We start from the raw sequence: 13,474 nt of genomic DNA on the forward strand, positions 1-13,474 counted from the left end.
TCCAGGTTTCAAATGTTTGTGGGAAGAATCCAATGCAAAGCCATAATTTCAAGTGCTGAGTAGGAGGTACTGTGAGCTTAATTCTCTAACATCTGCTAAGCTTGTTCTCTAAGTAGCAAAAACACATTAATGAGCTAAAATCAAGGCTGCCATACAAGGAAGAGAAATTTGGAGTAATATTGTGTGTGTGAGCAGGAGGCAGGATATAAAATACTCCTTTTGCTATTTGTATTTATGAAGAGCAAGTAAGAAGGATTTGCCTATGTTTAAAAAAATAAAGAATCTGTTTTGCAGCTTGTGGTTTATTCTCAACTTTTTATGAGTCAGCAGCTAAAGGCAGAGCCGAAATAGGGGAAAAACAGGGAAATTTGTGAGATAGTATCAGGAACAGTATTATGCAATGCCTTTGTAGTAAAATTTCTCACAAGGAACTTGCAGCACCTGCAGCCAGCATTTGGAGCTCTGGGGAGGTGAAGTACAAAATTAAGAAGTAAATACCTTGTTGAAAAGAATCTCTTAAAACTGCTTTTCCAGCTGAGGGCTGAGAGGGAGAAGCTGAGTGCTGTCACCCCCCAGGTGACAGATGCACTATTAATCACCCCTAGCAGCAGAGTTGTCTTCTCTGGCAGAGGGATTGGCTTTTGTTCCTCTGACCAGGTCACAGAGCCAGGGCCAAGAAAATAAAGCAGGCCTTCTTGCCAATATTCCTAGGTGTTAGACTCATGGCACACCATTATTTTTAGCTGATTGCTCATCGCTTGGACACATGACCTTGCTTAAGGAGATTAGTGTGTGTTGCACCTAATCTGCTGGGCAGAACCAGCATGCTGGGAGGCAGCAGCCAGCATTTCCAGCAGGACCACAATATGCTCTATAGCTTGGAGGTTTTTCTACTTTCTGACATTATTACAAGCTGGTGATCTGTGCAGCTACTCTGGTGACCCTGCAGGGTGTGAGCAGAATGTGGTGACTGCTTTGGTCTGTACCAGGGACAGAACTCCCTCATGCTGGCCAAGCAAAGAACAAAATCATGGGCCCTGGACCCAGCAGTGGGGTCTGGGCATGAAGTGCCAGATTGAAGCAGGGAGGAATGATTGTGTGGTGGCAGATCTGCGCTGACTGACCACATTTCCATGAGCTGCTTAAAGGGATGGGAGGAAGGGAAGCTTCAGTTGATTTCTTCAGCCGAGGTGTTATGCCATTTTCAGTGCAAATGAAGCTTTGTCCTAATTAATTATTATCCAGAGTCGGAATTTTCTGAGACTGAGGGCTCCTTGTTTTCTTGTCTAACCCTCAATGATTGTAGATTTGTGATATCTATCAGCAGCAGTGGTTACAAGCCAGCCATGGGTGTGAAAGACGCCTACATTATTCCAATAGATCTTGACCTTTACTCAATGTTATTATTAAAAAAAAAGAAAAAAATATTGATTTGGAATGTGAATAATCATATTCTATTAATCAGGACTTTCCAGATCTTTCCCCCTTTGCTTATATTCCTCCCTCTAACCACCTCATCTGCCATATCCAGATATTATCAGGTCACTTCTTTAGGAGGAGTGGGCTGTTTTTAAGTAGAGCCATTTTGATGCTCTGTAAATACCATGTGTTTTAAATGCCAGTTTATCCATTCATTTTCTGAATATCAGAAGCTGTGTGTCAGCTGAGTTTCATGTGTTCCAGAGATGTAAAATGTTCATACAAGCACTAAACAGGGTACTTGTCTGACGTTTTAAATACTTCTATCAGTTCTTACTTAGCATTCTCACAGCTTGATTAAAATGTAAATGTTAACTATTAATTAAGAGACCGTGAGAAATTAAGAACAGTGAATTTGTCACTGTATTAAATGTCAAATAGTTAAAGTTAATATAGTGAAATAAGCAACTCATTGTGAATAATTAAATCAATTAACTTAACCTCACTTTGTTCTTGTAGGATGTCAGAGTAGGCAGAGTTTTCACACCATGCTGTCATGGCTCAACACATTTTCAGAAAATTATTTTCTGAGTCTTAAAAGTGGTGTGAATTGATGGTGGAGAGCTCTTGGAAACTTAACTTTCTTTATTCTTTTTTTCCTCTGGGTAACATGTAAGTGATTGTCGTGTAGTTACTTTATAATTACCTGCATCACACCACAGGTGGGATGTTCGGCTTGATGGGAGGCAGCAGCTCTTGGCACTTTTTCCATCAGTCATTTTATCTGCTTTTAACCCCTTTTTTTTTCCTTCAACAGGTTTTATCAAAAATGCCCAGTGAGAAGCAGGCTGCAGTGAAGTACTACGTTGGAGTTGACGTGGGCTCAGCCAGCGTTCGCGCGGCGCTGGTGGACGGCGCTGGGACGGTGGTGGCACACGCAGAACAGCCCATCCAGGTTTGGGAGCCCCGGCCAGACCACTATGAGCAATCCTCTGCAGACATCTGGGCTGCCTGCTGCTCTGTCACAAAGGTGGGCAAGGGCAAAATGAAGGATTTGTGCTGCAGGTGACTCTGCAAGTTTTGAATGTTCATGGTCCTGTGGTCCCTGTGCCTGTCACTTCCACTCGGGTCAGTATCTGACTTGCTTCCTAAACACATGTAAGGAAATTCATATTTAGAGCTGACTTGGAGGGCAAAAATTTCAATCTTAGACTGAAATTAAAGTTGAACACTGTCTAGACTCAGAGCTTTCTTAAATGCTGCCCAGGTCTTCAATACTCAATGAAAACAATTTCCAAGTCCTTTCTCTGCAAATTTATCAGAATCTTATTTATAACATACACTAACTTTGAGCTTCATTTGCTGGGATAGAACATCTGAGATAGATGATGGGGGCACACAAATGAAGGTTTAAGCTGAGCCAGGGGTGTCAGGGTGGGAGAGGAAGGAATGAGAGGACATGGCTGTCACTCCTCGTGTCCCATGATGGCAGTGCTGGGTCTGGCCACACAGCCACATCTTCACAGAGGTGTGGTTTGGTACCCAAATGGGAAACCCTGAGATGGGGAGGAGCTGGAAACACCATTTGCACCTCCAAAGAGCAGCTCTGGAGTCATAAAGGAGAGTTTATTGTAGAGATTGTAATCTGGTTTGTGGATGTCCCCTAAAGCAACACTTGTTATCCCCATTATAAAAGGATCCATTATTATAAGACCAAAATAAATAATCAATGTCAGTGGATAGTATTGGGCATAAAACCAGATTGAAATGGACTTTACTACAGGGGAAAATTTGTACCCTTTGATCCAGGGCTCTGCCTGTACATGCTGGAGATAAAGGTAAATTAGAGACCTTGCTGCTTGCAGTGCACACAGAGGCCATTTCATCCACCTCACTACAGCCCCTGCCTGCTGCATGTTCTAAGGTTGGCTTTTTAAATATTCATGATAAGCTTGGTAATTTGCAGATGGACTGTTCACCCATTGTCTAGTTATTGATCAGCCTTTTCAAACATTAATGAGCTTGGCTCTGCAGAAATGCCCTGAGATGGAGAAGGGGAGGTGAGTGGATAGAAGGAAAAGAAGGGAGTGACAGCAATGATAGGGAAGAGCAGCTTGACATTAAAGCAGAGCAAGTCTTCCTCTGCTTATTTGATTTTTCTCTGTCTGAGTGGCTTTGTTCTTGCTCTTGACCTCTTTAAATGCAATCTCTTATATTTAAGCAATAAAATGGTCTCAGAAACTGCAGTTTTACAGAGCCAATAAGAGACTGGCACTGTGCAAGTCTACTGAAAGTCTTTCCTTATAGTACTAATTAAAATAATGATATTTTTATTGTTGCTGAGAAGTGGCAATTTATTACCATACTACATTTTAGGTGTCTTGCAGCCTCATTTGGCACTTAATCCTTGTGGGTGTTGTGTTTTTTTTTCCAGTGCTGCTGGAAGCCATGAAGTTCAGGCATTTTGGGGCAGTGGTTTGGGTTATTTTTTTTTTTTTTAAACCTTCCAAAAAGTGTGCTATTCACACTCTTGGTAGCTGAGTAAAGCTGTGCATTGCAGAGGTATTATCATGGCTACAGGTTTTGACCAACTTTAGTTTTGGGACCCTTCAATATTGCAAGACAAACACAATATTACCAAAGCAATTCTGGAAGATTGTTCCTTCCACAGGCAGGAAGTCAGTGAAGTAACTGATGGAAACACTTGGTCCTAATCCTGATCTATGTTTCACACCCAGCTCAGCTCCAAGCTTTAGAAAAGAGAGAAAATTAACATTGCAGCTTTTCTGCTACCTTTATTTACTGATATTTTTGTGCTCCCTGCTTTTATCCAGGACTGTGGATAAAGACCTCTGAATTTGGATTTGAAACACAAAGAATTTCTGGTAATTTGGTGTGTTTATGATTGGAAGTTTTAAAGAACACTGAATTTAGGAAATTTCAGTGTTTGTGTTAACTTGAAACTCATTTTGTGCACTCCCTAGTTCACATGGTGCTTGCACATGCATGGATATATTTGTGTTTCTGTGTGTTTTGTGTATTTTCAGGAAGTTGTCCGTGGAGTGGATGCCAGCCAGATCCGAGGGCTTGGGTTTGATGCTACCTGTTCCCTTGTTGTGGTGGATAAACAGTTCCAGCCTTTGGCAGTCAACTCTGAAGGTAGGGCTGCACACAAAACATGATGTTACTGTGTGAGTTTTATCACTGGTGGGAGAGAACTTCCCATGTCCTCCAAATACCAAGTGGTGGGGCTGACTCTTGGAGATGGAGATGACACAAGCTCTTATATAAGAGGATTTTCCCCCTCATTTTACTGTTTTAATTTTACTGCAAAACTAAATAAGAGATGAGAATTACTTACTGTTTAGTTAAATATTTGGCATCCTAAGATCACATTCATTCATCTTGGCTCTGAGAAATTGCTTCTTAGGGAAATCTACACTAATTTTTCTTTTCGGCATGTTTTCTTCTCCTTCAGACTGTACTGATCATGGCTTTTATGTGTGTATAAATGCCCATCCACAGTGGCTAAAGGAATGTTAAAAATGTTAGTGTTAGTGTAGTCTAACTGCTTGCTCTGTCATGGAGCTGCAGGCACAGAGTTCTGTTTGAGTATTTTATTACACTGGTGTTCAGTCTTTGTCTAGGACAGTGCTAAACTTCAGAAACAGTCTGTGACCTTTTTCTAAAAATCTGGGAGGTTTTATTAGTTTTTTGGTAGATGATTCAGAAGACTCCCAGAAAGTCTGTGCTGCACTTCTTTTACCCAGTGAATCTCATTTAAGATTGTGTGCTATATCAGTAGTCACAGAGACATGATCATAATTCTGTGTATGTTCCTTTTCTGTTCTCAGATGTGTTTGTCATCTCCTTATATCCTTCTCAAAACCCAGTTTTGCCCCCAAAATGTCCTTTTCTAAATTTAGATCAGATTATTTATTTTTCAGTTTGAGAGTCTCTTACAATCTATTCAATGCCTAATGATGTCTGAGGCTATTTTGGGTCTAATGAGTCAAATTCAGTTCTCATTTTCTGTGCTCTGATATTCCCAAGAACTTTGAGTTTACACAGTCGTGGTGCTAAACAACAAGACAAGAATTCACTCAATACTCTAATGCTGTGAAGAGCCTTGCAGTGGTGGTGTTTCAGGCAGTTTCACAGTTCTGAGCTGTATTTCAATCCATTTTAGAAATATTGATGTGCTTCACACTTCTGCCTTGTTTTGCACTATGTTTTCAAGAGGCTGCTTGAGTGGCTGTGCTGTGGAGTGTGCAGTGTACTTAGCCAGAGAGGAATCTGCATTGTCACCTGGATTACTGTTCCCTCTCTCTGGCAGGTCCTCTGGAGGTTAATTTGGATAAAATGTTCTTTGCTTCTTGTTCTCATTTGTGTGCGCTGCAGACTTGCCAAATGCTTTTTCCTTGCACATCCAAAATAAAAGCATTTCAGCAAATTATCCCCTTTGAAACAGTATTTTGGAAAGGAATTAGGGTGGTTCTTCTCATAACCATAGAAGAGGAGAGAGAATTCCTGTAGCTGATTGAGTTAATTTCAATTCACAACATAATTGTTTGGATTTTGGCACATTTTCAGTTTTTGGTCACCATAACGTTCCTTTATATTTTTAACTAAATATGTGAACTTTGTCAGGAAGTTTGGGTTCTTTGAAATACAAGAGAACATGGTGTTTCACAGTTCTTGGATGCTCACAAGGCTGATTGGTTTCAGTCAGCATTCTCAGTGCTCAACATGTGCTAAAGTTGGGTCAGAGGGCTAAAATTTTATATTTAGATATCCACTGTGAATTATTAACACAAACAGAATTTGAGTTTTCAGTGTAGAAGTGAAAATGTGAAGCAATTTAGAGCCAAGTAACTCACAGTGCTGAGCTGGGGTTAAAAGTGAGCTAAAATAACTCTTTTCCTGTTTTCCCCAAGGACAGAGCCATAGGAATGTGATCATGTGGATGGACCATCGTGCCGCCAGCCAAGTCAAGCGCATCAATGCCACCCAGCACAGGGTTCTCAGCTACGTAGGGGGAGCCATGTCTGTGGAAATGCAGCCTCCTAAGTTGCTCTGGATAAAGGAAGTGAGTACATTTAACACTCTGGTGCATTTTTACTAGTGGTTAGTGCCCTTGTTCATTCCTGAGAATGAGTTTCTAAAACAAAACCCTTCAGTCTTAGTGTTGAACGCCAAGGTGTGTGCACAGTAAGGTCAGCTAAAGTTGTGATTTAAACCTTTTAAGGTTCTTTCTTCCTCTCAGTTTTGTAGAAATATGTTTGATTTTATTGAAGTGGAGTGTTCCCTGAGAGAAACATTCCATATGCCTTCCTTATCTAAGATTAGATATATATATACAAATAGAGGTACAGATAATAAATGCAGTATCCTAGGATTTAGTTATGGAGATGTTTCCTACTCCAGCTGGAGCCTGGAGTGCCAGAGGAGGGCCTTTGAGGCATCCAGTAGTGCAGGGTATGATGGTAGAGGAACTCTGCACTTCCAGCTTCAGTTCAGTTCTGTCCCATCAGCAGGAATAAACCATGTGTAGAGGGAAGGTGCCCTGTGTGTAATGTGTACCTCTGCCTCTGTCTCCTGTGTTTAAATTTGGTGTGTTACAATGAAGTATGGCCTCCTAATAACAACTGTCAGATAAAAGGAGAGACACTTGCCACTTGAAATTTTTATAACTTCCTCCAGCCTGGCTTTTTACATTTGGCCTCAATGATGCTCCCTGTCATTTTAACAAAGCCCAAATGTAAATTACTTGCTGCCAGTTTCAAGCAGCCAAATTCTCCTGTCCTTACAGATATGAGACATTAGATTGTAACAAGGTGCAGATTAGGAAAAGTCAAAGGAATTATCTGGTAGAAGCAGGTACTGACAGATTAATGATAATAGAAGGTAATGAATGTTGATAATGAAATATGAATATCCATCTACTAGTTCTTCCCTTCTCGAGCTATGAGTATCATACGTCAGCCATTTTATAAATAATAAAATGTAAGCTGTAAAAACATTAAATGAATCCTTTGCATTTAAAGCATTTTTATATTGCAAGGTCTGGGATATCAGTACCTGAGTGCTCAGGAAATCCAGAATTATGGGGCGACCAAATGTGGTCACGTGGAGGTGAGAGCCTGCTGTGACCTCAAAGCCCTGTGCATGATTGCTGTGGTGTAAAGGGGAGAGCATTGCAGGCCTTGTTCCCTCCATGAGCTGGGGGTGGGACACAGGATTCTCCTGGGTGGGACACAGAATTCTCCTGGGTGGGACACAGAATTCTCCTGGGTGGGACACAGGATTCTCCTGGGTGGGACACAGGATTCTCCTGGGTGGGACACAGGATTCTCCTGACCCCAGGTGCCAGCCAGCAGCAGGGATTTCCTGCCAGAAGGGTGGCACAGAACAGGGCTTGTTCACATGTCCCTTTTCAGCTCCTGACACACCAGCTAAGGAGATTATTGTCCTTAAGAGAGGGTTTTTCACCTCAGTGTCTGCCTGCTGAGCTGCCCACTCACAATTCCTGAGTGCTCTGGCCATGACTCACCATTAAACTGCTTAAGCTTGTCCTGCTTAGCTCGGGCACCTCAGCACCCCCAGCAGCTCCTCAGCTGCTCAGGAGCAGGAACAGTTATCCTGCAGTGGGCTGCAATCTGCTGAGATTTGGCTAAACCTTTCAGCTCTGGAGGGGTGAGGGATTGAGTGCTTTTACAGCTTCTTTACTCCTTGCAAAGTAGGAGGGGGAAAGGAATTAGATGCAGAGGGAGGGTTTATTTTATTTTCAGTGCCAGGCACAGTAAGGCATCCATGGCTTACCTGACATCAGGGCTGTCAGCAAAGGGTCCCTTTGGCCTCTGACAGCTCAAACTCAGCCTCATGTAATGCAAGTGTCCTCACTTTTTGCCAAGAAAGACAAACCTTACAATAACTTTGAATGCCAGGTTGTTCAGATGAAACCTACAACAGCAGTTTGCACATCTGATGTTTCTCAGTGGGCTGTCTGCAACTGGGCTACAAATATAAATTAAGTGTCTTCAGATTCTTCATTATCAATATTTTATATATCAATAAATTGTGACACAGGTATTACAGGTATGGTCAGGAAAATTACTTAGAGAATGGTATTTAATGTGTTCTCCCTATATTGTCTTTATTTTCTGTGTCTAGTGGATTTCCCAGTGGCAGAGTGAGATTTTGGTCTAGCTCATACACCACAGGGAAAATATACTTTATATTCTGACTACAGGATTATCTCTTAAGCTAGTGATAATGCACAAGCTGGTAAAAAGGAAGCTTAACTTTCAAATCACATGGGAGAATTGCAAGATAAGCAGGTAGAAAGACACATTTTCATTTTATTCTATCTTTTTCAGCTATCTGAGGGCTTTGCAAAATTGAAACTGAAATTCCCATTATGCTTCTACTTAATTATGCTAACTGGTGTTCAGAAAATGAGTGCACTGTACCTGGTTTGATCTGATTACTGCCTGGGAAAGTTTTACCCCCACTGTGCCTGGCTGTGATCATGGCTTTGGTCTCTCCAGCTTTCTTGACTATTGAGTGCAGTGAGATGGGTTTCTCTTTTCCCTTCCCTTTCCTTCCTTATTCCTTTCTCAGTATTCCTCCCTAATGTTGTCCTATACCTGACAGCATCCCAGGAAGTTAGGACAAAAACAGTAGATTGGGCACATTCTCCTGTGCCTGACCATAATCAAAACTGGCTAAACCAAGGTGAATCCAGAAGCTACTTTGAGCCTTTGGTTGGCATCATGTTTCTGGAAAGTTCTTGATCAGAAGGCTTGACATGGCTGCAACACATTCAACACAGGGATGTTTGTAAAGAAAACAAAGCAAAACCCACAGCCAGACACGTTGCACAGTCATGCTCCAGGTCAGCTTGTACACCCTGATATATGAAGAATCAGTGTTGATTTTTGCATTGAATTCTCTGGACTTATATTGAACTCCCCAGGAATTTAATGTTTCTGCTAGTAAATGTTTTTGCTGTTTTCCCTGTGTACATCTTTGCCTGGGATTGGAGCTGTGCACATTCCACAGCTGCTTGCATTCATATGGGTTTTGCAGAGAGAGTGCAGTGGGGAAAAGTACTGCTTCATGTCTGAAGTGAAATACCAAAATAGAAATTAAAAAATAAAGATAAAATAAATAAAAGATCAATTTAGGAGAGTACTAGGTGCACCTTTGGAAGTAAGTTATTTAAAGTATACTGATACTAAATGATGGTTGGTCTGTTGTTACACTGAGAAATTAATTGTGTGTACATTGTTACCAAATCCTCCCTCTCCCTTTCCATGGTGCTGACCTGGGTCTGGAAGGCCACTTCAGGAGAAACTCTTGTCCCACGTTTTGCCCTGGCTTCTCCTAACAGCTGTGTTTGCAAACCTGGTCTCTGTGAGGAGGGGTCTGACATGGGTCTGGCCAGCAGTGCTGGTAAGCTGTCAGTGATTAGGGTGTCTCTCAAAGAAAGAAATTGAATTTCTGTGGCTTGAAGAATTTTCATCTAAGCAATCAAAAATTATGACTTTGCAAATTTACTGTGAATTGATTGGAAGCAATGAAGAGGAAGGAGAAGGGGGAAAGGACGAAGGTGACTTACAAGGCATTTGGAGGGGGCCTTTGGACAAAGGTCTGGAGTGACAGGACAAGGGGGAATGGTTTCACACTGACCAAGGGCAGGGTTAGATGGGAAGAAATTCTTCCCTGTGAGGGTGGGGAGGCCCTGGCACAGGGTGCCCAGAGAAGCTGTGGCTGCCCCATTCCTGAAAATGTCCAAGGCCAGGAGGGGCTTGGAGCAGCCTGGGATAGTGGAAGGTGGAACTGGATGAGCTTTAAGATCCCTTCCAACCCAAATTCTGGGATTCAATAATGACCTAACTGTGCTTTTCCATGTCCATCACCTTGTTCCTGGAACTGAGGCTGCAGATGACCTCACTCAGTGAGAGGAATGAGCTGACACCACTGTACAAGAGGTAGATACTGGTCCTTATCTCTTGTGGCTTTCTTCTTCCTCTCCCCTTGTATTTATTTGTGAAGAGTTGCTGCAGGTTTTCTTTCAAGTCACAAGTTACTCTCATCTGCTTCTTTTTGACTTTCTTTTTCCACATAATGTTTTCTCTTTAACATTTCATCCCCCTACACAGCATAGAGATGTAACTAGATACTGGAGGCTCCAGAGTGTATTCACTTCTTCCAGCTCTTCATCTCCATTCCATTTTGAGTTTGAATTTAAAACCTAAATTTTTAAGGCCATAACAGGCTTTTTGAGGTTTTCTCTTTGATTTGTATTTGCTTACATTCAGTTCAGTTTGATTTGGGCTGAATAGTTTTTTCCTCTGGCACCCCTTAGTTATCATCCATGAAATTAATTGGTTGGTCTTGGTGCTTGTGATTGCAGATAGGTGTTCCTATGGCAAAGCCTTCCCTGCAAGTGGGGTTTGTGTGTTGGGCACAGCTGTTGGCAGTAAATGATCAGCTGAATGCAGCGACTGTGAGGCCTGTGGGGCACTCTGGTTAAAGTGTGCACATCTATGGTTCACTTAGGAGCAGCATTGTATTTTTTTGCCTGTGTGGGTCATGTGTGGTGATAGAGTCCAGTGTTCAATGCAATGCCAAACAAATACATGGTTTTTTATAAAGCTGGCTTCTGTGGATGCAGCCACGTTTGACTTTTGACATGTGGTCACATGAATTGAGAACATCAACTGTAAATGAAGGTGGAACAAAGAATCCTTTGACAAATATTTAGCAACTAGCTGAAAGATGGCTCTGACAAAGTCTTCCTGAAGCCACTAAGCTAAATTTGAATATAACCTTCACTAAAAAGGAAAGTAATTCCTGGTTACTGGTTCTTTTAAAATAGCCAACTAAATTCACTCCTTTTGCTGTTATTTCCTTAGATTTTTTTCTTTACAATTTTCTTACAAAACATTATTGCAATAGTTTTTTACTTCTGTAGTTGCCGGTATGTTTTTGTGCAGTTTATTAAGTGGGTTCTGTAATTTTGGTGACTTTGGCTAAAAAAATTGGATGCTCACTGCCTGACTGTGTAGGTAGTTCTGGGAGGTAGATGCCTGCATGTGAGCTGAAAATGTGAGTACATAACTCCTTCACTTGGGAATTATTTTGCTGCAGGAGTTTGTCAGTACAAGACAACTGTACATATATTGATGCTGTGGCAAACCAGTGTTAGAGCAGTGAGAACACAGCTCAAACACAGCAATGCAAGAACTGCAGGGAAGGGTTGCCCAGCTACAGAATTAGCCTGTTTGTATTTTTTTTTTTCCTAGAGATAGCAGAAGAAAAAAATGTTGTTTACTAATTTCTGGCTGAAAATGTTATTGTAGCTTGTGCCAAAACGAAAGGATGCATGTTATGTTTTCCTCATACTAATGACATTATATACCAGCTATTTCTAAAAAATACTAGTCCTGTTAAATCAGAGATGCTGAACTTCATGGTTTATTTTAAGTGGGTGGGGGATGTTGGACTAGGGACAGGTATTTGCTTGGTAACTGCCTCCAAATGAAGTGCAGTCTTCTATATTCTGTTTTCACAACTCTGCTCTTAATTTCATGTTTAAGAGGGAAGAAGTTTTTTTAGGGGAAAAAAAACCCCAAAACATGAATTGACTGTTTAGCATATTATTCCTCTGCCATTAATAGCTAAAATCAATAATCAGTGAGTAGGTTTTTTTGCTGGCAGTGATCTTCCTGTATGTTACAGTTCACATCCTCAGTTAGAGCTGCTGTTTGATCCATCACCCTTCCTCCTTCTGCACACCCATGACTTGCAGCTAGCAGTGGGATCATTTGCAGAAACAATTAAAACCTCTCTTTCCCTGGCAGTGGGGAGGAGTAGAGTGCATGTAGTGGCATCAGCTTGGCAGCAGCTCCTTTGCTGGTGCATGTCTTCTTCACTGCTTGCTGCCCTTGCAGCTGGCTTTTTGTCTTGTTGAATGTGAATATTTTTCCATTAAAATGAATAATAAATTCTGTGTTAAATGAGAATGACTCCAGGCTGTTGAGTTTGGAACTGAACTCTTGTTTAGAATTGTTTATAAATGTTTCAACACTCTGTGTTATCACAATCCATACACAGTGCAGACACACATGCATAAGTTGTACTTCAGACTGAATCTGGTTTTTAGCTGCAGTTGCTGATCAGGCAGAAGTGCCATTTAGAAACAGCACTCCCAGATGGCAAATTTGAAGCACCTGCACCTCAGAGCACGTCCTGCTTGGGCTGTCCCCTCTCCTCTGCAGTGGGACAAGGCTCCCAGCAGGCACACACTGTCCTCCCTGCCTTGTTCCAGCTTCTCCAGCTCTGATTCCACGTGCCTGCTCTGTCCCCCTGCAGCCCTGTCTGCCCTGGGCTCTGGTGCTTGCCTGCCTGTGGTGCCATGCCCAGGATGCCTCAGGGATTTAGGGATGCCTGCACCAGTGTCTGGCTGCTGCAGGCAGTTTTCTCCCCCCTCAGCAGCAGCTTTACTCCAAGAGTTTACTTTCCAAACCCCTCCTCTCCCCCTGCCCTTGTTCCTGACTCTGATAATTCAGCCAGTTAATCTTTTACCAGTTGGAGTGCATGTTGTGTCAGAATTGATCAGTTTGCAGCCATGGCTCTGGCAAGGATGGAATTTCTGCTCATGGCCTATCTTGGGTGTCTGGAATAGCTCTATCACATGGCTTGGCATCCAGTGTGAAGTGTGGGAGATCCAAGTTGTAAATCCTTGCTTTGAGCTGGAGTAGGGCATGGGACATGGGTTTTTAGAGCCCTGTGAGTGTGTGCATAATTCCCTTTCTTCCTTTCACACAATGTGCATTTGTTTTCTGTAATTTAGATAAAGATGTATGTATTTTCAGTCCAATTAAGAAATCCCTCATTTTCCCTTCTTGCCTAGGAAGATTAAAATACATTGCACTACAGAATTCTTAAACTCTTTGACCCCAAGTATTTGGGAGTACCTATAACAATGTCAAAGTGTTATTCTGTGGAGGTATAGCTGTTTAAGCAACCAAAGAAATCAGAGAGA

The 13,474-nt window shown here is 41.9% G+C and overlaps 1 protein-coding gene across 7 annotated transcripts in view; it reads left to right on the forward strand.

Annotated features, from left to right (window-relative positions):
* FGGY (FGGY carbohydrate kinase domain containing) overlaps positions 1-13,474 on the forward strand; it is a 127,791-nt gene that overhangs the window by 8,269 nt on the left and 106,048 nt on the right. For all 7 annotated transcript variants that reach the window (XM_064719494.1, XM_064719496.1, XM_064719499.1 and 4 more), the window contains 3 exons: positions 2,237-2,449; positions 4,467-4,578; positions 6,357-6,508. In XM_064719494.1, the coding sequence (XP_064575564.1) occupies positions 2,249-2,449; positions 4,467-4,578; positions 6,357-6,508 (465 nt within the window). In that variant the 5' untranslated portion in view covers positions 2,237-2,248. The remainder of the gene's footprint in view (positions 1-2,236; positions 2,450-4,466; positions 4,579-6,356; positions 6,509-13,474) is intronic.

The sequence above is a fragment of the Zonotrichia leucophrys genome, chromosome 8, assembly GCF_028769735.1.
Source record: "Zonotrichia leucophrys gambelii isolate GWCS_2022_RI chromosome 8, RI_Zleu_2.0, whole genome shotgun sequence".
NCBI classification, from domain to species: Eukaryota; Metazoa; Chordata; class Aves; order Passeriformes; family Passerellidae; genus Zonotrichia; species Zonotrichia leucophrys.